General features: G+C 39.6%; 1 protein-coding gene across 1 annotated transcript in view; it reads right to left on the bottom strand.

Annotated features, from left to right (window-relative positions):
* Positions 1 to 6,054: 6,054 nt before the first annotated feature.
* Positions 6,055 to 27,470, bottom strand: part of LOC131672135 (ATP synthase subunit b, mitochondrial) — a 125,536-nt gene continuing 104,120 nt past the window's right edge. The window contains exon 3 of the mRNA XM_058949153.1: positions 6,055 to 6,854. Within this exon, the coding sequence (XP_058805136.1) occupies positions 6,325 to 6,854 (530 nt within the window). The 3' untranslated portion in view covers positions 6,055 to 6,324. The remainder of the gene's footprint in view (positions 6,855 to 27,470) is intronic.

Genomic DNA, 27,470 nt, shown 5'->3' with positions numbered 1-27,470 from the left:
TTCTTGTTACCTCTTTTACTTCTCTTTCTTTAATTTCTTCACCTTCCTCTCCTTCGCTGTCTTCGGTTTCTTCCCCTTTACTTTCTTCCTGTTCTTTCTCTCCCAATTGTTCCTTGAAGTGCTTTATCCATTCTTCTTTTCCTATATTTTTATCTAATCCAATTCTTTTCCTCCTATTGCTATTCACTTTATCCCAGAATTTTCTTCTCGTCTTATCTGTTCTTATTTCTTCTGCCACTCTTTTCCCTTCATCTTCTTTTGCTTTTCTTATTTCCTCTCTGTATTCTCTCTTTGCTTCTAAGTATTTGCCTCTGTCTCCTTCCCCTTTTCTTACCTTATTTAACTCTGCCATCACTCCATTCTTCCTTCTTACCGGCCCTCCTCTCTGCCTGCCTTTCCCGCTTTCTGATTTTCTCTCTTAACCTCAACTTTTATTTTTTTTCTTTATTCCTTTCTCTCTGCTCTTTCCTGCTCTTCTCCAGGCCTCTCTCTCTCTTCTCTACTCCTCCTCCACCTCCACGCTCTTTTCACCTCTATTTCTCTCTTTAAACACTTTTCCTCTTTGACTTTCTCACCGAAATTCGCGCTCACATCCAAGACACGTCCACACTCCCCTCGAGTGAAATCTAACCTCTCTCTCTCTCTCTCTCTCTCTCTCTCTCTCTCTCTCTCTCTATATATATATATATATATATATATATATACACTTTCATTAATAATTTCTGTGTTTACGTGCTCTATCGCAAAATTCACCGGCTGCACACATTTTAGAACATATGTATCGAAACTTATATATTTTTTGACTGAATCAATTTTATTTTTTTAGAAACTGATACAGGATGCTAGTCAGAATACTAAAACCAAATCTCGGCTTATACTAACGGAATGCTCGATATTTTTTTCTTAAATATAATGTATTGACCTTTAAATTGGTAGAGGCATATTTTATTTTGGGAAAGATAAGACAGTACCAGTGTAATAAAATAATGACACATTTGAAAATTGCAAATATATTGAAATACATCGTATGGTGCGGATATATGTGTGTGTGTGTGTATATGTGCATGTGTGTGCACGCGTGCGTTTATTTATATTATTTAAAATCTCTTGATAACATTTTTTACAGCTACAAGCATATTCATTCAAACGCGTATGAACACAGATATGAGACAGATAATGAGACAGATTTCCAAGTGCGTGAAACCTTTAAAATCTTAGATCATTAGAAATCACACTTGTAATTATGTACTACGTTAATAGAGTGTGATGTTAATATCACCTTTTAGTTATAATATTGTTTGTACTCTCGTGATCTGTCGCGTTAATGAGTAAGAATTTGTTTCAATTTTGAAAAATGTTTATGAATATTAACTTTTCAAATAAAATTATAAATGAATATCTATGATTATAAGAACTGGATATTAAGGAAAGATAGACATTACTGTAGATTCTTATGGTGCGAAGTGTCCCATAAGCAGAACTTAGGTCTTTCTTATAAAAGGATGCAATTCAGCCCAAGTTTCTCATAGCGCAAAATGTTCTATAAGTCGAGCGTAAATTATAGTAGGAAAGAAAGGATTTGCTCAGTTAATCACTTGAGAGAAAGAACTTAGGTATAAGCCAAGTTTATTCGAATTCGAGCGCTCACTTTGCAAGGCTAAGAGTGAATGCTAGCTAGTATTTATTTATAGTTAGTATTTATACTGCTAGTATTTATACACAGATTTTCCCGCCTATTTTCGCAGAACAGCTCTTTTCGAGTTATTTAGGCAATTGTGTGAAATCATTTTTTCTAATTTACAAGAGAATAAACAGTAATAATGACATTTTAAAACATGTAAAATTTACAGAAGTAGATATAAATCATTTAAGTATTATTTACAATTATCGCAAAAAGTATAGTCAAAAGTTATTAACTAATAAAGTTAATGTAATAGCGCAATATTTACAATAAAGAAATGATAAAATTTTATATACGAGGGTGATCCGATAAGTACTTAGCCTACAAAAGAAAAACGAAAATTTTGGAAAAGTGGCGTTTTATTTTTCAACATAGTTTCCTTTTAGTTCGATACACTTGGCCCAGCGATGCTCCAACTTGAACCCGTCTGAAAAATACGTTTCCTCAAGGTCTGAAAAGTAGGCTTCCGTGGCAGCGATTACTTCCTCATTCGACTCAAATTTCTGTCCGGGGAATGACTTTTTCAAGTTTGGAAACAAAAAGAAGTCGCACGGGGCTAAATCTGGAGAATACGGTGGATGAGGCAGCAGTTCGTAGCCTAATTCGACCAATTTGGCCATGGCGACGGCGGAGGTGTGAGCCGGTGCGTTGTCATGGTGGAAGAGCACTTTTTTCTTCGCCAAATGGGGCCGTTTTGTTTGCCATTCGATGTCGAATCGGCCCAATAATTCAGCATAGTACAGCCCTGTGACCGTTTTGCCCCTCTACAGCTTTCTCATGCCCAAAATTTCATGCAGGACATGACCCACGCGTCTTTTGAGATGCCTATGATCTTAGCTATCTCGCGCACCTTTAATCGTCGATCTGCCAATACGAGATCGTGAATTTTTGTCACGTTATCCTCCGTGGTAGCCGTTTTCGGAGCACCTGGACGTGGCTCTTCGACGTGCGACCACGTTGAAACTCGTTAAATCAATTTTTGACGGTCGCCATCGAAGGAGAGTCACCACATTCAAGCGCTTTTTGATTTCGCTGCGCGATTTCCCTTCCAAAAACAAGAATCGAATCACCGACCGATACTGCTCTTTTTCCATTTTTCAAAAATCAACGGACACACTTGCTTTCACACGCTCGCAAGAATAAACTACAACTCTGATCCGGCTGAAATCTTGACAGTAACCATCGAGAAGGTTGTACTACCTGATAGAATATTGCTTTTGCGAGAGTGGCGCCATCGGGCGGTGAGGCTAAGTACTTATCGGACCACCCTCGTATATCAATAGTTTATTACTAGTAGAAGTAATTCCTAAAAAGAATTACTTAAATTAGTTAATAACATTTGAATTATAATCAATTTTCGTATTTGTAACGGTTTTTTGTAAAATCTTATAATGCAAATAATAAATCAGTTAATTTAGATTAATAAATTATAAAATTGTCGTTGTTATGTACAGAATTAATGCTTTCGATCTATATACAACTATATGTTTAACTAAATTATTAATTGTTTTTTTATTCATAACAGTAATAACTGAGCTGTTATTCATGAAACGAATTCTTACTCATGTTTCTTAGATTATCATCTCGAATTTAGAGTATCCGCTTTATTACAATAATTAATATTGTATAAACAAATTAACTTTGCACTTCAAATTCAATATTATTTAGTAGTTAAAAGCAATTAAAATTATTATAATCTAAATCTATAGGTAGGTGAAAAGAAGAATTAGATCGTATAGCCTGTTTGGGGATTGGTAGGGATGATTTATACGGGTCGTAAGGGTTGTGGCAATGAGGTATATCAGGGTTAAGCAGGGTTAACCTATCTATGGTTGAGATCTTAATTTTCTTATAGAAGAGCAGTTAATTAAACTCGCTCTACCTAGAGTAAGGTGGGTTGGAAGTGATGATTTCCATCCCTAAAAAGTGGGTTCCGCTAAAATAAAAAAAACACGGATTCAATAACTTTTAGCGTTCTAACGATATGCCAAGTTTGGTTGAAATCGGTGAGTAGCACTTGGGTCCGTACTAACAACTTGATTACTTGTTAGTCGTAGACGTATTTAGGGAGCTTTGCTGTAAGCACGCTTGAGGAATATAGCCGTGTAAGCGTAGAGTGTATGAGTAGCATACTCTTACATTAAAGATGTAGATATTGCGAGCGGTACCACTCAAATCATGAGACATAAAAATCTGACAAGCGTAAAATTTGCAAGTGTCAATACTTATGGTATCTGAAATTCTAAGATAAAAAAGCATTAACATGTATAAGGGTATATATAATTATGGTTGCACTATTGTTATCCGATATTCGAATGACGCACATGCGAATGATCACTCGGTCAAGCTGGTAAGAATGAAATCAATAGAAGTCAGGAGAAGTATGCATAGAGCTCCAGAGAGTGCGTATACTTACGTAAGTTATAGTACATAGCTGCACTGACTTATATGGCTCATAGTTTGCGTAGGGGGGGCTGATTCATTCATCTTCAGCGCTGTTTAAGATTGAACTTATACGAACTGAGCAATTTATGCATATACGGACTTGCTCTGGCAGTCAGCACTGTAGTAGAAAAAAAACTTTAACGTGCGCGCACTCAAACAATGACAGCCGCATAGACGTGTTTCGACACTTAGCCGCTATGCTATATTGATGTAGCGTAATACAGCTAAGTCTAGACTTCGCAACATAAGAGATCGTCTTAGTTGTTGAAATGAACTGATATGTGTGAGTAAAGCGTGTAATACTGAGTCATCACAGCGAGCACTATAATGAGAATTTTTTTTCATACGTAAAGGAAAACGAGGATGTTGTCATATGCGCGTAAACTGATTACTTCGCGCATAACTAGAGGACTTTGTATTATTCGTGCGCAGGGTCGGGCATTAAGATCAATTAAACATGTATGAATAATTATGAACTTGTCTTACGGTATGTTAATGTAATTGACTTACTTTTGACGTATACATCACATTTACAATTTTTTTAGTAGTAGTAGTAGTAGTAGTAGTAGGGATTGCGAACGAAGTAGGGAAAAATTTATAAATTTTATTGAGAATAAATCACTAATTCATTTATAAACACTAAGTATGGGATGAAAATTATTCTACCGTTGGATGCATTATTTAATCTTTTCCTTCTCAATAAAATCAACGAATTTCACGTCTAGAACGAATCTTCATATGCGAATTTTAAAAAAGAAGCAGAAGAGCAGGATATAAAATTAAAATCTCTTGGAGGATGTCTAATTTAATTTGTGTAGACAATTTAAATTTGATAAAAAAAAGCTTTTTCGACACTCCGTGCGGAAAGTGCGTTTTTTCCGCACGCTCGGCAAAAAACGTGTGTTGAAAATCGCACTTTCCACACGTCGTATCAAAAAATACGGTACGGCACATGTTCGGGAAAGAGTTTTTCGTCTCGTGTACCTTTCCACCCTCGCTTCGCTCGGGCGTAAACGCCATACGAGACAAGACTCTACTTTCCCGCACTTGTATCGTAATGTACTATTATACTTACACCGACCTATATATTTTTCTTTCATTTTGACTAAGATCATGAAAAAATTAATTATCCTCACTTTCTATTCAATTCTTTCTATTCAGTCTATTAGAAAAAAGAAAAAATCAGACTGATGCTGTGAAAAAATATTAATACAACCGATTATCCTCGTAGACGAATTTGAACGATTATATTATTTGCACACAAGCGGAACAATGGCTACGAGAAAGATGAATATAATTTATGAAAAAGCCTCACTAACTAAATGAGTGTCTGAAAGCATCGAAGTTTTAAACACAGACGTACTATATCGGGAAATCAGAAATAATAATAAGGATCAAATTCGTACAACATTAACATTTAATTATGTTATTTCTTGGTATTAATAAGAAAATATAGTTTTTGGCATAATTAATTATTTAATATAAAAATCTGGAAAAACATAAGTAAAGCTATAAAAATCAGTTTTCCCTAATTTGATTTTGTATTCAGATTGGTCGTTAAAAATTCATATATATAGCTTCATATACAGCTGTTTTTGTCGAAAAACGCAATATACTTTCAATTAAACATATCGGAGCTTTATAATATTATCATATTAGAAGTTGATAAAGTTTTGACGACCTTCAAAGTTCAACAAGGTTTGAATTTTGATAAAAATAATGAAATACGGTTTTTGATTATTTTAATCAGTAAATTTTTTATTTAAACTCAAATTAACGTTTGTGTTATTTATTTTTTTTTATTAAACTTCCAAAACTATAGAAAATCGCTAAAAATTTTGGTTTGGGAGTAAACAATTCCTAATGTATAGGGCATACATTGAGAATATTTTCATATTCAATAACTCAAAATATATAAAAACATCATATTCACGTCAATAACATATTTCAGGACTCAAAAGAAATTTAATGTTTAGTGCTATTAATAAAGCTCTATAGTACTATAATTATCTATAATTATCTATAATTCTCTAATCTAATCTCCCTAATCTATAATAATCTATAATTATCTAAAGAATATAATTTCATTTTAAAAATAATTTACATTATACGGAATTTAATAATTACTAGATAAAAATTTTATTCGAGAATTTACTATTCTTATTCAAAAGCATATACAATAAGTCTGAACAGTTTCATTAAGCTTGCTTAACAAGATTCTGTAGATCATTAATGCAACGTGTAAGAACAATTTTTTCTTGTTCTGGAGTGAATGCTTTCCTTACATTTTGTACGATCCATTGTACCATGTGTTTTTGTGATAGATTGCGCTCAACGTTCTGTACCTGCATTTGATAATCAAGACGTCTTTTTATTTCATGATAAACATGAGCTAAACGTTCTCGATAAGCAGCTTCAAGTTGCATATTTATGTTGTCTTTCTTTATATCAAGTATCATTTTTTGGCCATCCGTTCGCCATTGTTCTTTCTTTTCGTGATCAATTAAATCTTCCAACTCCTTAATTTGATTAGTTCTCGACGATTCCCAATCATTTTCATATTCATCAATCTCTTTGTCCAAAATTTTAGCAAAAGATGGACCTAGCTTCTTAATACCTATTATTAATACTAGTGCAAGAGAGAGGCCAGTATAGTATTCATGTTCTAGTACATAAATTTCCTTTGAAAGTAGATAAGTGGATAATCCAGCAGCAAAAACATAAGGTCCTAGAAATGTAAATAGTATTATTAATTAACTTCATATAATAAATATTTCTTCAATGAGAATGAATGAATTTCAATATGCCATTTAATTTATATAATAACAAATTATGAACAAATATTTTTACAGTTATGTAGCGGGGGCAAGTAGTTTGCTTGCCCATTGCCTGCTGTCTCTCTATTTACCCTGCTCTCGGCAAGGCATAGCGGCCAACGTTGGGCGGATATAGAAAAAAGAAAATGTGTTTAACTAGTGGTCTTTCAGCCACCAATGAGCGCCGAACGAGATCGATCAAGCCCGAAAGAAAGTGCCTCAAAGAAGCAGCGAAAGAGAAAGCGAGAGAAAGAGAAAGAGAGAAAGGTACGCGCCTACTATGCAGGTATAGGGGGGCGTGCGACGCACGACCGATAAGCGTTCCGTCGTATGCCACTCAAGATGTAGGTCAAAAGGGAATGAGAGAAAGAGCATGTCGATGACCGTGAGTAGGCCACGGCTGACAGTTATTAAGCAGTTCGCTCATGGGCTACTTGACGCGAGAAGGTAGAACAAATAGTAGTATTCACTGGTTCGACGCAATAAGGTCTACCAGCTTGTGTGGAGAGAGACCCTTCATTGGGAAGGAACATCACGAAGAAGACGTGGAAGCCACATTTGTTGACCCTGTAGAGACGCCCAATCATGACGTGGACGACGGCATCCCTTCGTGCTTTGGCCCTCCAGTGAGATCAGCATCCCCCGGCAAGCCAAAGACACAGAGGTCAGTTTATCTTTCTTTCTTCGCTCTCTCTCTCTCTCTCTCTCTCTCTCTCTCTCTCTCTCTCTCTCTCTCTCTCTCTCTCTCTCTCTCTCTCTCTCTCTCTCTCTCTCTCTCAGATTTCACCGGTTAGGCTAAATTCGGCAATAGTCGGTAGCCAGGCGTTTACTTGCCGGTTACCGAGATTCTTTATACGTGCAGCGGCTGTACCAAAACGTGGATTATTAAGGCGATTCTGTTGCCGGGCGATACGCGATTATTCGTCATCGGTAGTAATAATAAGGTCCACGCGTTCTTGGTATTATATGTTAGTAGTAAGTCTTGCGAGTTTTTTAGTGTGGTTTATATTAATAATGATTTTGCATTAAATTTCGAAAGTTTGCGCGCGAAATCATTTATTGACCCATCCTTCTTCCTCCTCCCCCTTTTGATCGTTGAGGGCGAAAGCGCCTCTCTTATTCATCTTTTAAAGAATTGGTGGCAAAGCGCCTCTTTTTCCCCCTCTATTAAAGAATTGGTGGCAAAGAGCATAAATAACGCGACAACCTGTGTTACAGATGAAGTACACTGAACGAACTATCATTAAAAGAATAACTCTTGGGCTACAAAAAGCACTATTCAAAATTAATTTTATAATTTTTTTAACGGAGATATGGTCGTTTGAAAAATGTTTGATCTGAACATTCTACTATAGACTTATAATAACACGAAACTCAACATTCATTTCTCATGCCTATAAATGCACATGCATAATAGCATCAGAAGTACGAAAATTCGCGTATAGCATAGTGTCTAGTTTGCTGAAACCCCTTAAACTCAATATTTCCTAAGCCAGTAGGTTTTCACATGTCATTTATTGTGTAATCCTAAAAACAGAACATTTGATAGAATCACATGAAGCCAACACCCAGTTGGGCACTGCTCGTCGAGTTTCGAGAGCATGGTAATATTGAGTTTCGCGTTATTATAAGCCTATAGTAGAATGTTCAGAAACAAGATTTTTCAAACGACCATATCTTCGTTGAAAAAATTATAAAATTAATTTTAAATAGTGCTTTCTGTAGTCCAAGAGATGCTCTTTTAGGAACTGTGGTCAGAATTGCGCTGAAAAAATCCTTCGTCAATTTACAAGTGATCAAATATAATAAACGAACGTGCTTTTGACATTTTTAGGTGAAGATATCTGGAAAACCAAAGGTGATAGAGCAATTCTGAGCCCAGATTTGGAATCAGCGCATGATAATCTATTAAGGGTGCTATGTCTGGTTTCAGGTTCTCTTAATTATTGTTCTGTGTAATTGGCAAGGTTTTTTGGATATGTATCGAGCTGAAAAGAAACTACAAACTGTGACGGTAAACGTCCGATTTGCGCTACCATCTCGGTTGCGTGGCTGCCCGTGAGGGCAGCACCTACCGACCTGGGTAAGTCGAAAACGGGAACTCGGTCCGAAATGGGAAGAAACACGCGCGAAGAGAAAAGGACCAGTGGGAGAGCGCCTTTGACACTGGTAACAGCGTGAAAGAGTCCAGGAGCACTAACGTTAGAGTTGTGCAGCTAGCCGAAAGTGAAAGATTAGCCATCCGAGCATTAAGGAGTGCAGAGGAGTCAGGCGCAAATACGGACAAAGAAGAAGAGTACGGAAGCGAGTGTGCCGATAACTTCTATGAAAGTTTTCCATTGTTACCGTTCGGAGTGAGTGGAAATATCGCCATCGTAGGCGACCACGAGGTCGCGGAATCTCTCCGACAGAGTCGACAGGACAACAGAGAAAACTCCACTTCCAGCAGAGAAAAGCGGCAACTTGAAATACCAGAGCCGATACTGATTTGCTCCCCCTGATAGTGCGACTGTACACTCAAGGTAAGCTGGCCAGCTTTGCGTCGCAATTTTTGTTAAACGACCGCGCCTAATTGCTCTCCCCTCGTACCGGCGATTATGAGAAAATCGGTAGCATGCATGCAAACGAATGTCGCGAACGAAAGATTGTGAACAAAGTAGCGATGCATGATATTGTCGCGTGCGCCGTACAAGCTTAAATGCGCGAGCCAGATGTGTTGTAAATTACTTCATGAATAAACAAGTCCGTGTATGATTTAAACGTTAACGTATTGTTGTCATTAGTAGTAAGTTGGTTGACTGACTCCTGTCCCCTCCTGCTCTCCGGTTAGCAAAACTTGAATATTTCGATCTCGCCACGCGCATTCCGGCACGACTGCGCATCGGACGAAACAAAGAAAATAAAGCGGATTTATACCCCGTTACAAAACATTGGTACTTTTCGCAACGACTACCAGGTTGAGGTAGGTTTTCTAAAATAACCCAAAAAGCCATTTTTCATACTTTTTTCAATAACCAATGAATTGGGTTTCTAGGTAATTTATTCTAGTTTTTAGAACTGTCTTTTTATTTCCTGTACAATTCTTAGTTGCTGAGATATTGTCGATTGAAGGAAAACGTACTATTTTTCAATTAAAGCTCGACATCTCAGTAATAAATGGACATGGAGAGATGAGAAAAAAACGAAATTGAAACTGAATAAATAAGCTATCTGAAAATTAAGTTCCTTTCAATGAAACAAATTTTCCGAAGGTTATGGATTTAAAAAAAGATCCATAGTCAATATGTTTCTAATATAAATTATAAGTTGTCTATATGCTGTTATTTTCAGACTCTATGAGTTTATTATACTATTAGCGTAGGAATTTCAAAAAGCTCGAAACATGTTCCTATGCATAAATTAGTTCATCACTATAGAGAAGAATTTTGTTCCACTTTATTAGTCCTCCAGCATTTAACCGGCTCAGATTATACGAGTAATGTCTAGGCGAAGTATGCTGCGCTTAATTTGTAGCCTTAAAACTATTTATTGAACTTTTCTGATGGTAATATTTAATTCATTTTTCACAAATTTCCAAATTTTTATAATGAATAATTTTGATTTTAAATTAGATTAGTCTGAAAGTTCTATTGAAAGGGATATAAAACGAGCAGAAGAGTATTTGGTTAAAGTATGGAAAATAATGTCGAAATGTAAAACTTTTGATGAAAAAAGAACCTGGATTTATAATTGATCACAAAAGAGTTCTTTAGTTGAAGGTTTGCCGGGTGTAAGTTAATCAATGCACTTGCATATTCGAAGAGCTATTTATGTGGGTTTTTTAGAAAAACAGATATTGAATAAGAGGGCAGATTTACTGAATCCATTATAGTTCGGTTAAAAAGATGGCATGCTTGTTCCTCAAACTATACAAATTTTATTGACACCACCCGATAAATTAGTTTTTAATCGCAGTGGTGAAACTTACCCCACACAGTTATACATCTACGTTATAAATGGAATTCCTTGCTATTCATTTTGTGAATGTCAAAAATCTAAAACTTGCAAAAATAAATACAATTAAATATGAGCCTATTTTCACTTTTTAAATATTGTACAGATTTTTTTTTTTTTTTTTTTTTTATTTCTCCTATTTAAATTTACAATCTGCAATTCAACATTTGGTAAATTTTATAACGTATTATAATAAAGCATTTTGACAAGGTGAGCTTCCCAGTGGAATACTCGGTCCTGGATTAGATGGTTACGTTACTTTGATTTTATAATATCAAACAAAGATTATAATTACGTTACATTAGAAATGAAAATAAATGAAAATAAATAATTAAGTTGTTATAAGTTGTTTATGTTTTTTGAGACGAGAATTTCTGATGTAATCCTGAACAATGCGAGCTGCTAGTGGGTTAGGATGGGTTTGTAATCTCTCTTTGTAATTGTTGAAAAATGTGCTAATTTCTTCCTTCACTGTTGGTATCATTGTGTCATTTCTTATAATATCATTTGGAATGAACCAAGGTGCATCCACAATAGCCCTTAATGTCTTTGATTGAAATCTTTCTAGTATTTCGATGTTGGAGTTGGATGCTGTTCCCCACAGTTGAATTCCATATGTCCACACAGGTTTGAGAATAGACTTGTATAGAAGTAGTTTGTTATCAAGGGCTAGCTGAGATTTTCTTCCTATCAGCCAGTACATTTTCCTTAGTTTTAAGTTAAGCTGTTTTCTTTTCGTCCAGATGTGCACTCTCCAATTCAATCTTCGGTCTAGGTGCATTCCCAGATATTTTGCATGCTCGCTTTGTGGAATATTTTTACCATTCAGTAGGACTGGTGGGCAAGTTTTCCTTTTAAGAGTGAATGTGACATGGTTACATTTGTCCTCATTCACTCTTATTCTCCAATTATTCAACCAGGTTTGAATCTCGTTGAGATATCTCTGTAGAATATGCGATGCCTCCTCGCAGTCTTCATGAGTGGTCAGTAGTGCCGTATCATCTGCATACGTTCCTGTTGTGATGTTTTGCGTGACTGGGATATCCGCTGTGTAGATTGTGTAGAGTACAGGCCCTAGTACACTTCCTTGTGGAACACCTACATTGATTGGGAACTCATCCGTGATTACATCATCCACCTTGACTCTAAAATATCTATTTGATAGATATGAATGCAGCAACTTTGCTAAGTTGGTTGGAAATACTTCTCCAATCTTGTAGACTAGTCCTTTATGCCAGACTCTATCGAAAGCTTGCTTTATGTCGAGAAACACTGCTGAGCAAAATTTTCTGTCCTCAAGCGCTTTCCGGATCTGAACTACTATGCGATTAACTTGTTCTATTGTTGAATGTTTGCGTCGAAATCCAAATTGGTGATCAGGGATCAGATTTTTTTCATCTATAAACCCATTCATTCTGGCAAGGATGACTTTCTCAAAGATTTTAGAGAAAACTGGCAGTAGACTAATAGGTCTATAAGAAGTAACTTGTTCCAATATTTTCCCTGGTTTAGGAATGACGATAACTTGAGCCTTTTTCCATGTGGATGGGAAATAGCAAATTCGGAGACAAGCATTAAAGATGATTGTTATGTGCCTCAGTGCTTCAATGGGTAGTTCCTTAATCATCTTTCCTGTTATATTGTCTATTCCTGGGGCTTTTTTATTTTTAATTTTACTTATTAACTTGGTTACTTCTGTTAATTTGACTGATTTCGTCTGACCATTCTCCTCATTTCTTGAGTTATTTAGCAACTGTCTTTCTTCTGACTCTGTAATATTTCTTTCGTTTGGTGTAAATATTTTGCTAAGATGGTTTGCAAATGCTTGAGCTTTCTATTTATTGCTCTTTGCCCAACTTCCTGAGGACTGACGAATAGGTGGAATGAATTGTGTTGGATTCCTGAGATTACGTGTGGCTTTCCATAGTGAATAATCTGTGGATGCTGTGGGTGTAAGATCGCTCAGGAATTTTTCTACTTCTCTGTTTTTTTCAAGTTGGAGCAAATTTTTTAGTTCTTTTATTGCCGTATTTAGCTTTGCCTTATCTTTCCAGAGCCTAGAAATCTGCCAGTTTTTTTTGAGCTTTCTTTTTTCTTGAATTTTCTTTGTTATATTGGTTGATGTGTGTTGCTCGCTTTTCCTCTTTGCTTTGGTAGTGAATTTGTTGTAAGCTATTTTAATTAGTGTATTAAATTGTTTAATGCTTTTCTCTATATCGCTATTGGACTTTAACGGTATATTACTATTTATATTGTCTTTAATGAATTGTTTGTATTTGTTCCAGTTAGTGGTTTGAATTGTTGATTCTTTCCTTATTATCTTGGTATGCAATACTATTATTATTGGTGTGTGATCCGATGTTAATTCTAAGCTTGTGTTCGCCGTAAAGTAGTAAGTATTTATTCCTTTAACTATTGCAAAATCTATGAGGTCCGGGAGCTTGTTTAAATCTGTTCGCCAGTAGGTAGGTTCCCCGCTTGAAATGGGAGAGCAGTTATTTTCCTTCATAGACTCGTATAATTGTTTGCCTCTCGGAGTTGGAATGGTTGATCTGGAGCCCCACCAGGGGTGTTTGGCGTTGAAACCACCACCAGATATGAACCTTCGTCCTAATGAGGTAAAGAAGGAGTTGAAGTCACCTTTGTCTATTGTGTGGTTGGGAGGACAGTAAATGGCTGATAGTGTAATCGGCCCTGAATTGTCCTCAATCACTATGCTTGCTGCTTGCATATTTATGTCTTGATGATTGACAATTGCATGATGTTTTATAGAGTTTTTAACTGTAACAAAACTCTTTCCTTTGTTGCCAATTCTTTTGCGGGGTAAGTGAGGCACTTTCGCTCATGACAATTGTGGGAGAAGAACGAGGGGAGGTTGATAAATAAATTATAGAAAGACAGAATTCAAATCTCACTTACAACCTATTATTATTAATAATTATTCACACTGAACATACGCGCGCATAACATAATCTAAATTACCGACCAACAAACTACAAACAGAACAATAAACTACTTAAGATAATCACAAATGAACATTTCGCATTTCACTAATACCTAATCGCGTACTTAACCTATTACAAACTCACTTAAAACTACGCGAACTAATACCGGGTAAATTGCCGGGCACGTGGGCGCCTGGACAATTCACGGGTCGCAGGTTACGTCACTATGAATTAAACCTAGCGCGAACCTTCAGATAGCCGGCACGTGAGTGCCAGGCTATCTCTTTCCACGCGCACCGGTCGTCGCATCAACAGAGAGAGAGAGTGTAGAGAGAAAGAAGAAAAGGAAGGCTTGACCTTTTATCTCTTGTTCCTCGCAACGTCGAGAATCCTGAGCGATGCGCTGCCGCAGGAAGTACCGGGTGTCGTCGCTGGTCAGATCGTCGCTAACCGCTGTCGCTGACCAGGTATCCGTAGGCGACGTTGACTCTCTTGGCAGGTGGGCTGGCTGCAGTTGCTGGCACGCGACGCGTCGCTTATCGGTCACGCGTTGCGCGCCTGCCAATCCCTGCATGGGCCTAATACTCTCTCTCTCTCTCTCTGTCTCTCTCTCTCTTTCTCACTCTCTCTCCGCGCTCTTCAACTTTTCTTGCGCTCAACTGCGCTGGCTCCTCCTTGGCGCTGAAACAAAAGGCCAAGTGTTAGACGCATACTTAAATGCACCCAACGTTGGCCACCACGCCTAGCCGAGTGGGGGAGGGAGAAACGCGGACGAGAGACCGGCATATGGCCTGATCTCGTCACACCCCCTTCCAAGGCCAAAGTTCGCACCCGCGAACGGCCTGACTCCGTTTCTCCCTCTCTCTCTCTCTGTCGACCGGCAGTGGCAACCAACGATAGACGCTAAATTATATCATAATATCTTAGACTTAGCTTAAATCATAATTAATTCTAAGTTGGTAACAACCATATCAACTAAGAGCAAAGTCTAACAAACCCAATAGTCTAATCCGAGTGGTATGCCTAACCTTTCGTCATAGCAAGCCGACTAATCCACTGCGCCAAGATCGCGACTAACTCAGTATCCAATTAAACCAAGAATCTTACCATTCACTGCCGCTCCAACGACTCCAAATACCGGAGCCTGAGCGTTCGAAGCTCCTCCGCCAAAGGAAACGAGGCACTTACTCCGGATAGTCTTTGGCCGGCATCATCAGTCGCCTCGGACCCAATCACCTCGGCGCTCCGATCGCTCGGCTCACCCGCGGGGACCGACGCCTGCTCCGTCCGCGGCGCGTCTCCCATCCCCGTAATTTCAGTCGAACCGGCTTCAGTCCCGGCTCCCTCTGCAGCAAGCGCCTGTGACCTACGCGCGAGCTTAGCGCGAAAACGCTTGCCACATCGGTGCCTGGGCTTTTTCGCCTTGGGCTCCCCGACGGAGGATTCAGGGCTGGTTACCTCGGGCATTGACCTAGAAACTTCGAGCTCCGGCCCTACAGTCTTTTCCTGCTATGCCGGGAGCTCTACTGGTTCGCCCGGGCGAGCCCGAACTCTTACCTCCTCCACCGATCGTGCGCGCGTCTGGTCTGCCATGAAGGCGTCGCGGTAACGCGGACAATCTTGCACGCGGACATCGAGTCGCCCACAGTTTCTACAAACCGGACGCGAGAGAGGCGGGTTCCTGCAGACCGACCTGGGATGTGACCCCGTTCTGCAATTGAAGCAGCGGAACGAGGGCACATCCAATTCCTCATCCTAGAGGACCGGAGCCAAGTTTTGCAGGAAGCTACCTCTTACCAACCGAAACCCTGTTTCGTCGACCCAACACGGCGACGCAGAGGACGAGGCCGGGCTCGCCACCTGAGGAGTCGGGACAGGTCGTACCGGCCTAAGGGTTGGTCGCTCCGGCACGACCGGCTCCACTCTTCGTGGAGTCGGCGGTACCACCACTTCCATCCTTGTGCCTGCCTCTCCCGTCTTCTCGGTGACTATGCTCGTACTAACTCCCGAGGCTCTCCCTATACCAACAGCCAACGAAACCGGTGGCTGGAGGGCGCCTGTTGCCTCAGCAACGGCTCCCTCCGCCATCTTGGGTAGAGTCGGTGTTGAACTGGAGGATGGCCTCTCAAAATTACACGCGGATAGGTTGAAACGCATCGTGCGCTTCCTCCTACCCGAATTCTGGCGAGTCTCAGCCTCCTTCCTTCTCTCATCCTCCAAATACCCCGCTGGGTAGAATTGCGCGGGCCCACCCCTGCGGACGAATTGGTACGCGGGGTCTAACCTCTGTAACGCGAGCGGTTTGAAAGGGAGGTTAGGATGGATGTGTGGCTGCGGAGCCACTCGAGGCAGCTCCTGCACCGGCATCGCCTCATCCTCGGAGTCGCTCGAGCTTAGCACCACCTCCAATATACCGTTGGTGGCGCCTCGCTTTGTGGGACTCCAGTTTCCCCTTCCAATACAAGCCCTCGCGGTACGGCTCCGATTTGCCGCCCTACCCGCGAGATATCCTCCCGCGGCAGCTCGAGAGCCCGGCGATTTCTCGCCCTGGCTACTCGTGCCCGCCTACGAGAAGACAATTCCCTCTTTTGCGGCGATAACTTTCGACTTCTCGGATGCTTCGCGTATGCAAAGCGTCGTGAGCCGAAACGCTGCGCTGCGACGTACCGCCTCGTTCCAGGTACGCGTGGGCGCAGCCAGACGAATTATCGAACCCGCACGGCGATTTCCCGTTAGCAAACGGACCCCTCGCCGGTCGCTCACGAACGGCGTCGGGGGCAAAGGCAAAGGCGGCGGCAAAGGGAACCCCTTCGCCTGCCCGTCACCGCTTCCGCCAACCGACGCCTGTGACAACCATGAAACACAGGAGGCAACCTCGACGTCAAAGGAGGCCGCCTGCCCAAGGCCTGAAAACCGGGCGGCAAACTCCGACGCTCGGTCTACCTCCATAGCCTCAGCAATTCCCGCCGAGTTCACCGATGCGGTCACGTCGCCTGTAGGTGTTTGAGCCTCGGCGACTTGAGCGATGCGGCCCGACTCCTCGGTTTCAGCCATCATCACCTGACGTCGATGAACCTCTTGTACCTTAAAACAAAATAATTCAGTTATTACACCTGTCCTATTTCGCACACTATTTATTTACCTTACGCGGTGGTATATATCGCTTAATTTCCGAGACGTGTACCCTAGCGGTACGATGCTTACTGTTCGTCGTTAGCTCGTAGATCTCGGGCGAAATTACTGAAATAATTTCAAACGGTCCGTCAAATTTTGGATCAAGTTTCGCGTTTTTACCATCCGCTGCGCTCGAAAGCGTATGCACTTTGCGCAAAACCAAATCACCTACCTGAAAAAGTACCTGACGCCTACCCTTATCGTAGTGTTTCTTTTGCCTTTCCTGAGCTTCATCAATGTGCCTAGCTACCAAGTCGCGTAATGCATTTAAACGTGATAGCCTATCTTCCCACGCCTTCGTATCTATCTTAACAATAGGGGCCTTTGTCTCGATCTCGCGCCTTAAACTCTTTACCGGCCGCGGATCTCTACCAAAGTTTAGAAACGCCGGCGATACCTTTGTAGACGCCTGAGTCGCCGTATTGATAGCATGACGGAATACATGCAAATACCTATCCCAGCTCCTGTGATCGGCATCTACAAACATCGCTATCATCGTCTTTAGCGTTCGATTTACGCGCTCAACCGGGTCACTTTGCTGATGATACGCAGGACAAAATATATGTTCGATACCATATTCTCGCAACCTGTCTTGAAATACTTTGCTCCTATATGTCTTCGCATTATCACTAACGATATATTCCGAAGTTTCCCACCTGAACAGGATTAACTCCTCAAGCGCGGCAACAAGAGCAGGGCCGTCCGCCGATCGCAGTGGTTTCAGCTCGACCCACTTAGTAAATAAGTCTTGAAAAACCACCAGGTATTTAAACCTATTTTTGCTACGGGGCAGCTCTACGACGTCAGTCGCTACTACGGCCCATGGTCTTTCTACCACGCGTTTACCCATTAGACCTTGGGGTGCCTGCTGGACTACCTTATACTTCTGACATTGAGAGCACTCACTTACGAACGTCCTCACATCATACCATACTCCTGGCCAGTAATACTCACGAGCAACTCGATCGTAAGTCTTTTCACGACCGAAATGTCCAGCGAATGGCTCGCAATGAGCGTCTCTCAACACCCTTTCTCGGTACTCCAGCGGCACCACCATGCGTCAACATTCCTCGCGATTAGTTATCGGATCGAGCAGGTGATCGCGCATGAACCGATACAGGACGTTATTCTCTACTCTCCAATTTTCGAATTTCTTCGGTCTTTGAAGAACGTCTTTCACGCGTTGTAGATACCAAGCATCCTGTATCTTATCAAATGCGCAAACCTCGAGCTCGTCCTCAAATTCTCGCGAAAGTGCGTCCGGCACATGGTGCAGCGCTCCCTTTCTATGTATTATTTCGCAATCTAACTGCTGAAATTCTAGTACCCATCTTTCCAATCGACCTGTAAGTTCGCGTTTATTAAGAATCCTAGTGAGCGCACTATGATCCGTAACGATGACAAAGTGTGAGCCTTCTATATAAGGCCTAAACTTTTTTACCGCAAAAAGTACTGCCAAAAACTCGATTTCGCTCACCGTGTAATTTCGCTCGTGCGCATTCAGCATCCGACTGGCGTAGCATATGGGATGCTCGCCGTCGTCGAATACCTGGACCAAACACACGCCAACCGCGAAGGAAGAGCCATCGCAGTGCAAGTAAAAGGGGCGCGTAAAATCAGGGCGCGCGAGTACCGGCGCCTCCGTTAATGCGCGCTTTAGCCTCTCAAATGCAACTTGCTGTTCTTCCTTCCATTCCCATGGCTGGTCCTTTCGGATGAGTTTAGTCAACGGGACCTTTATCTCACTCTCGTGTTCGATAAAACGCGCATACCATCCTACCATACCTAGGAATCGGCGTAATTGAGCTACGTTATTCGGCGCAGGATAATCTACTATCGGTTTCACCTTGTCGTCGTCCGGACGCAGACCCTCACTATCTAACCTGTACCCCAAGTAAGTTACCTCGGTACAGAAGAAATCGGACTTTTCTAAGTTAATTTCTAAGCCAACGCTTACTAAACGCTTCAAAACTTTCTCTAGCCAGATCACGTCGCTGTTAAAATCTGCGCTAACTACTAGCAGATCGTCCAAATACCAGAATACGTGCGGCTCATACTCTGGACCGAAAAGTGCGTCCATGAGGCGCGTGAAAGTAGCCGGCGCATTTACCAAACCAAACGGCATTCGCTCAAACTCCCATAAACCAAGACCTGGGACCGCGAACGCCGTATATTGTTTGCTATTCTCTGAAAGCGGAATTTGCCAAAACGCCGCTCGCAGATCTATTTTCGACAGGTAGACTGCTCCGCGCAACCTATCTAAAATAGCGTCAATGCTAGGCATCGGATACGCGTCTACTTTCGTCACCTTATTTACTGGTCTAAAATCGAGACAGAACCTATAGCCGCCGTCCTGTTTACGTACGATTACCGGCGCACTACTCCACTGACTGTTCGATGGCCTAATTATTTTCGCCTTCCATAGCCGCATGGTTTCTTCCTGCGTGAATGCTAATATAGGAGGCGACATTCGGCGCATCGGCGTCTTTATCGGGCGCGCATCGCCTACATCTATGACGTGCTCGATAACTTTTGTAACCGCCGGAGATTCACCAGGCTCCGAGACAATCCGGCGAACGAGCGTCAAGATTGTCTCTCGTTGAGCCTCCTCGTAGCTGCTTAAACCTGCGCATTCCGCAAAAACAACTATCTCTTTACTATTCTGCTCTGCTAACGGATACCAATCGCCTTGGTCACCTGCCCGCCAAGAGCGATTACCGTAGCTAATATTTATATTCCACGCTATCCAAAAGTCGGCTCCTAAAATCAAGTCGTGCTTAAGCGTAGATACTACCGTCGCAATTAACCAATTCGTCCTACCGCCAATTTCAATACTTAACCTCAAGTCGCCCCACGTTTGCGGCTTCTCGCCTGAGATGCCCTGTACAAAAATCGTAGGCGGCCTTAACCGGTCCTTAAATCTTAAACCAAGATTCGGCCCTACTACCGATACCTGAGCACCTGAATCTAGTAGCGCTGTATAGACTTGCCCGCCTATGTCGACCTTAATAAAGAACCTATTCTCTACTACTGCGACTAACGCTGCATCTGATTCATCTGCCGTTTTCTTCGGGATTTCTGAGTTCCACTCAGACCCTTTCCTCACTAAAACGGAAGGTGCGTCGGCACCGACGACCGAACGTCCAAACAACAAAACCCTAGTATCAACAAGCTCACTTCTATCGCGCGTGACCATGACCTTTGTCGCAGCCCACTCCGACGGGAGCGCAGCGCCTGAGCTCGCTTCCTTACCAAGTGATTCTTTCACAGATTCACCCTGATTTCCTAAAGCAACGGCCTTTTCCGAAGCCTGCCCAACCGTGGACGAAATACTTGAACCTGCCTCATTCGTGTTCGTGCGCGACGATGGCAACTCATTTTGCATCGCTGGGCACTTCTCAGGCGAGCTAGCTATCGCGCAAAATTTATTAAACCCTATCGGATCACGCATATCCTTATCGGGCAAAGTTTTTCGCGCGATAGTGTGTCGATCTTTTTGAAGACTTTCCGCGTCCTGCTGTAACGAGTCACGTTTATTTGCCTCTTCAGGCTATCTCTTTCCACGCGCACCGGTCGTCGTATCAACAGAGAGAGAGAGAGTGTAGAGAGAAAGAAGAAAAGGAAGGCTTGACCTTTTATCTCTTGTTCCTCGCAACGTCGAGAATCCTGAGCGATGCGCTGCCGCAGGAAGTACCGGGTGTCGTCGCTGGTCAGATCGTCGCTAACCGCTGTCGCTGACCAGGTATCCGTAGGCGACGTTGACTCTCTTGGCAGGTGGGCTGGCTGCAGTTGCTGGCAAAGCCGTTGCCGGTAGAGTTGATCTTCCTTCCTTCCGGCTATCCCAAACTGCTCTCTCTGCCGGGCTCGGACTTCCGCACTCTAGCAGAACTAGGCTTAGACTCCCTCACTCTAGTAAAACTCGGCTACGACTCTTCTCACGCACTAATTCTTGCACGCATCTTGCAGCCGCTCAGCGGCGCTCGCTCCTCTCCCTACCTTGACCTATTAGTTAGGCGGCAAGCGACGCGTCGCTTATCGGTCACGCGTTGCGCGCCTGCCAATCCCTGCATGGGCCTAATACTCTCTCTCTCTCTCTCTCTCTCTCTCTCTCTCTCTCTCTCTCTCTCTCTCTTTCTCACTCTCTCTCCGCGCTCTTCAACTTTTCTTGCGCTCAACTGCGCTGGCTCGTCCTTGGCGCTGAAACAAAAGGCCAAGTGTTAGACGCATACTTAAATGCGCCCAACGTTGGCCACCACGCCTAGCCGAGTGGGGGAGGGAGAAACGCGGTCGAGAGACCGGCATACGGCCTGCTCTCGTCACATAACTATTATTGCTGCGCCCTCATGTGCTTTGTTATCCGGGTGGTCTGCTTGATAAATTGTATATTTTAGTATCTTAAAATAATGCTTACTTGTGAAGTGAGTTTCAGAAATAAGAGTGACGTCTATGTCTTCGCGAATGAGGAAATTTTCCAGTTCTAATTTCCTTCTACTTAGTCCATTTGTGCATTCCAGATGACTATTTTCAATTTTTTATCTTTGTCATGATTCATTTTACTAATTTATCAATCAGTGTTGTCAGTAGATTGGTCATCGTATTCATTCTATCCATGTATTTCTGAAATAGTGCTTCTATTTTTGATTCGCTGTTTTTATTGTCTGGTTCAGATTGATAGTTCGTGGTAGTTAAGTCTATTGTGTTGGTGGAATCTGTCCTTAGAGTGCCAGCTGTCGCTTGTGCATACGTGATGTTTGGATTAGTTGTTTGTGTTGCTAAAGTTTCCTTTCTTTGATTTGCTACTTTGCTGTTCAGTGATGTTGCCGTTTTATCCCTTAAGGCTGGGAATAACTTTTGCTGGAGCTGTTTATGAACCGGGCAGCCTCTGTAGCTGGCAGGATGGTTTCCATTGCAGTTTGCACATGTCATTTTTTCTTTCTTTGGACAGTATTTAGAGCTGTGATGTTCGGCGCATTTGACACACACTATTGCCTTACTACAGTAGTTTTTAGTGTGACCAAACTCTTGACAGTTTAGACACTGTGGAATTTCTCGCCTTTTTCTCAGTGGCTCGAATGTTACTACCGAATTGAGCAGCCTGTTGATTTCGAAAATATTTCTGTTATTACTTCTTACCTCCAATTCAATTGTGAATAGCGGAGTTGGTGCCTTGGTGATTCTACTGTGGATGTTGTCGATTTTCATGATTTTATGTCCACTTTCTTCGAGTTCGCTTATCACTTCTTCGGTATTGATTGAAGGGTGCAATCCCCTCAGTACGACCTTATAGCCTTTATCTTGCTTGCGTTGAAATGTGTAGAATTGATTTTTCTTTTCTTTCAATGCACTAACAATCGGCAAGTATTTTTCTGAGTCAGCAGGCTGTATACGTACTTTGTTTTTGCTCAGTACTTTGATAGTATAGCTATTCTTTGCTATACTATTTAACAGCTCTTCTAGAGGCTTAATATCCTCTACATTTTCTATGTATATTGGCGGTGATTTGAATACCTGTTTGTTGACATCCTTGTCTGTACAATTTTCCGTAGAGTTCAGCGGTGTGAAACGGTTTGAAGTTTCAGTTACATTTGCTTTCGCGCTTAGCCAATTGTCCAGTGTATGTGCAGGACGCTTGTTTATTCTCTCACTTGATTGAGGGCTATGCCTTGATCTTTTTCCACTCACTGTTTTCCACTTTTCATTGACTAGTTTATCTGGAGTTCTCTCCATTTTAATTTTAGTTTGACTTAGGTATCCAACTTATAATTTGTTTGTTTATGATATCAGTTTCAAGGATATCAATTTCACTGCTTTTTAATTTACGTATGTTATCGATATTTAAATTCTGTCTAGCACTGTATTACTAATACCCGTATTTACTTGGGTGTCAGTTTCACTAATCCTTCAGCCTATAATACCGGAGCAAACATAAACACGTCCGATCCGTACAGTGGCTGACGAACGAATGATTGTACAGATTAATAATAATTAAGATTATAATAAAAGGTGTACTCTACAGTACGTATAAAAATTCCAAGTAACATTATATTATTTATCTCAACTTACCAACTTTAATTTATAACTAGACCATGAAAAAAGATATTTACAGCTAGGTAAGTTTTAATTAAAATAATATAAGCAGAGAAATATTGTGTTTTCGCATCATTCTTTAAAAACTTGATAATTTTTGAACACAGAAAATATCGAATACAGTTAAAGATTAGAAACTATGCGCTGATGGCAATGTAGAATATTTTACTATATATTTTTTTATTATTTTATAAACATAGTATAGTATAGTTGCACGATATGTTAAGACTGTTTTGACCTCATCGAAATGTAAAAATATTATGTAGAGGCAGAAATGTGACGAGTTAATTAAAGTAACTTGAGAACCGCGTACCGCTACACGCGAACGCGAGCTGCGTTTGCCATGATCGATATAGCCGCATTTTGCTCTCGAAGTAATTTTGTCATATCTTGAGTTCCAGTCATTTTTTTACATCTGCCAAGAAAAAATGGAATCTTTATGAAATTTCAAATCATTTAGTTGCTTTATTAAACTTATAACTAGAGTAGAAAAAAGGTGACAGCGGTTTAAATAAATAACTTTTATGGCGGCACCCTTTTTTGTTTGTTACATTAAAATATCTTTGCTTCTAATAAATATTTTTGCAATTGGAAAAAAGTGGCGGGTTTCTCGTAGAATAACGAATAATTTTCATTGGTCATCGATTTCGGGAACTTTTTAGAAGTAAAGTTATAATGATTCAAACAAATAAAAAGTCCAATATCACAGGACTTTGTTAGTTAAACTGTCATACTTCGGCTTCTAATTGATATTTTTTCAATTTGTAAAATCTTACTTCTTTACTATGAATTTTGCCATCGTTTTTTATTTCCACCTCGTTCACCTAAACACCTTCAAAATTCGGATTCAGGAGGTCAAAATATGTCTAGAAAACGTAGATTTTCTAGACGTATTTGTTGATAACACTTGTTCAATGGCACATCCATCGGCCATGGGAAAGTCCATTGCCCCTAGATTACAAAATACAGCCCTTTAAAAATCGCCAAAAAATTTTTTTCTGTTCTCTTTATTTTTTCCAGTAATATATATACTTTACACTGTAGAAAACAAAATATTACCATGAAAGCTATATAACTACAGAATTAGAGATATTGCTTTTAATGTTATAGTAAGTTATTTAAAAAATATTAAAAACAGAATGATCGTTAGTAATGTGCTAAGCTGATTCCAACTAGTAAAAGTACAATAATAGGCATTCTACACATTATCATGTATATCAACAATATACTACAACATACAGGATAACACTATATTGCACTATTATTCATAGATGATCACTACAGGAAAAAATTGGCAAGAAGATGAAAAAAAATGAATAACCAAGTGCAGCAGTGAGGATTACGGGTGAAACTAAAATAATAGTTAGCAATAAATAGAAATCATTGGAAGTTAAAGAAGCGAATAAAACAAACAACGCAGCGTTAGGATCACTGACAGTCCTCGAGCCACCAAAATCAAAGCAAATATAATGTTTACAAATTCTGATAGGATAATGTGATAAATTGTGTTAATGTGAATGAGTATTATGTTAAAATGGAAACAATTTTTTATGATAAAAACACATATAAGAAGGTTTTTCAAATCCGTTAAGTTCGTTATAAAAAAGGTTTTTCGTATAATTGAACAAAAATAATTATTTAGAACAAAATATTATAAAAACAATCTTATACCAACCAACACAGTTTTAGCATTAGCATATGGATTACCAAAAATTTTCAAAGAAAGTATACCATATAGGCTTATCATTTTTATTATTAGAAGCTCATTAGATTTTCAGCAAAGCAACTATTTAAAAATTTGTCTACAATTTTACCACAACCAGAATCACACGTTAACAATAATTTTCAAGTAAAAGAAAAAATCGTAGACATATAAATTCCATCTGATTATATGGCTATAATAATAAGCCTATATGTCAATCTTTAGATGTTATTTCTCTTTTTAATAATATTCCACGTGAATTAGTTATAAATAACTTAGACAAAAAACACTCTCATATTAGTCAATATTCAAAAATTCCATATATAAATTAGTTAAATTCATTTTTGATAATATATATTTTCAATCAAGTGGAAAGTTTTATAAACATTATTTTTAGTAGCTGTATGAGCTCATAAATCTCACTTCCATTTGCAGATTTAATAATGGTAGACTTGGAAACAAATTGTGTGCAATAGTTGAAAGACAAAATTCAATTGTATTTCCCTATTTTATTTTCACTATGTTGATGATACTATATTATTTACATTAAGAAAGAAATTTCACAACCCAATTTAAAAGTATTCAATTGTTATATTTATCTGCAGTTTACTCATGAAACGAAAATAAATAATAGAATCAAATTATAACGGTTTTGCAGACCATGTATTGTTATATACAGGGCGTAACAAAAGTACCTAAACGGTCCTGTATTTTTTCAGGTAAGGTATTTTTGAAAAAGGTCAGGTCTTTTGTAACTTTTTGCAAGGGATTAATTCAATGGTGACCTTGGATTTGACCTTGAACCTCACCTTCAAGGTTATTTCAAGGTACCCTTTTTTTCAAATGGAAACCCCTCTTTTTCATAGCGGCAATTGAAAAAGCGGAAAATTTTACGTTCAAATATGTATCGAGGTCCAAGGTCAAGGACAACCCTAGAGGTCAATGATTCGAAATGACGTTGTTGAAGACGACTGGAGAACGAAGTGGATTCAAACCCCTGAGGAGAGGGATACAAGATTGTAACATAAGCTTGGCTTAGGGTACCTGCCTATCTCGTGCGAATTGTAAAGAACTGCCTATGAGATTGTTATCTGATATATGAGACTACGGATAGTACAAGAGACATCGACATTGAAAGTTTCGCAGGACTCAACCCTGGGTTCTGACTTCTGGAACACGAGGAACAAGACAGAGCAGACGAAGACTACTCATGAGCGTCACACATTTATTTATGATCACTCTATGAAACCGACAAACGCGTTGAGGGTAAAGAAACGGACGGAAACTTTCACGAACGTACAACGAACACGTGTCTGAAGTTTGGATCGTTCACAGTGAACGAAAATTTCAAAATTTCAAGTTTCAATTTTCAATACGACATATTGCTTCTTAGCAATGCTATATTGATATGAACAACGATTTCATGTCATTAATTTAATTACAACCCCTATAAACTACCCTTAGAGTATTAAATTAAATTGTTTGATTCTACTGTCAGTAATAATTGTAAAATAAATAATTTAGACTAGGCGGGCTATACTGTCAAATAAATTGTTTTTATTATGTCGACGACGTTTCGGTTACATTTTTGGTAACCCTTTTCAAGTCTCTACAACATTTAAACATGTACATAAATTTTATTACAGATCCTTTTTGATGTATAGTATTTTTTTCTTACACAATTATATTAATGCTTACCAATCATTTTTTGGACGCGCAAATATTACCACATTGTTTTTGTTAAAAATTAACAAAGTCAGACTTAAAAAGTAATTTTCATATTTGCGACGTTATTGCGAGTGAATGAGTGACTGAAAATATTCGGACTGTAACAGAGTAGTATCAGGCTTATGTTGCAATGTTATTATGGAGAATGACAATCAACCGGTCAGTCCACAACGGTATAGTAATACAAAGGAGAGTTTAAAGCAATTTACTGATATGATTCTTAAACACAGATTTTAGGTTTTGTGTGTCTTGTATTTTATTTACGCTATTAAATTTTGTGATACAGATCATTTTTGAAATTAAACGTTTAAAGTATGATTGTTCTACGTCTAAAATTTTAATATTTTTGTGATCGAAATTGAAATTGTGGCCTGTTTCTTTCATGTGCATAACAAGAGCTGATTTATCTCTATTATGTATACAATCCGAAATATGTTCCTTCACTCTAGTTAATACTGTTCTACTAGATTGTCCTGTATAACACATATCACAATCTTGGCAATTTATCTTATAAACTGCACAGGATTTATACATTTTCGGGATTGGATCCTTCCCTAAATTATTGAACATTTTTGATTTTGTAACGGTCCTATTTATGAGCTGTTTATTAAATGACTGCATCTAGTCTAACGTATTTATCGGTTAGTCAAAACAACACATTAAGCGGCGCTACCTCACTGTTTACGCGACTGTATACAAATAAGAGTCGAGTCAAAACAAATAGCGTGACGTCACAAATAATAGACATAGATATAATGATCCATGATATTGAGAAAAATATGTTAATTATAGATAATTTTAATATAACAAAGTATCGATTATATAGATTTTAACATATAGATTCATAATATCTCACTCAATTATAAATTAATAATGAATATTAATATATAAAGTTAATT

This window comes from Phymastichus coffea, unplaced genomic scaffold, assembly GCF_024137745.1.
Source record: "Phymastichus coffea isolate CEN01 unplaced genomic scaffold, Cenicafe_Pcof_1.1 PCOF00011, whole genome shotgun sequence".
NCBI lineage: Eukaryota > Metazoa > Arthropoda > Insecta > Hymenoptera > Eulophidae > Phymastichus > Phymastichus coffea.
The sequence above is the reverse complement of the archived record's forward strand: the minus strand, read 5'-3'. Positions and strand labels throughout refer to the sequence as shown.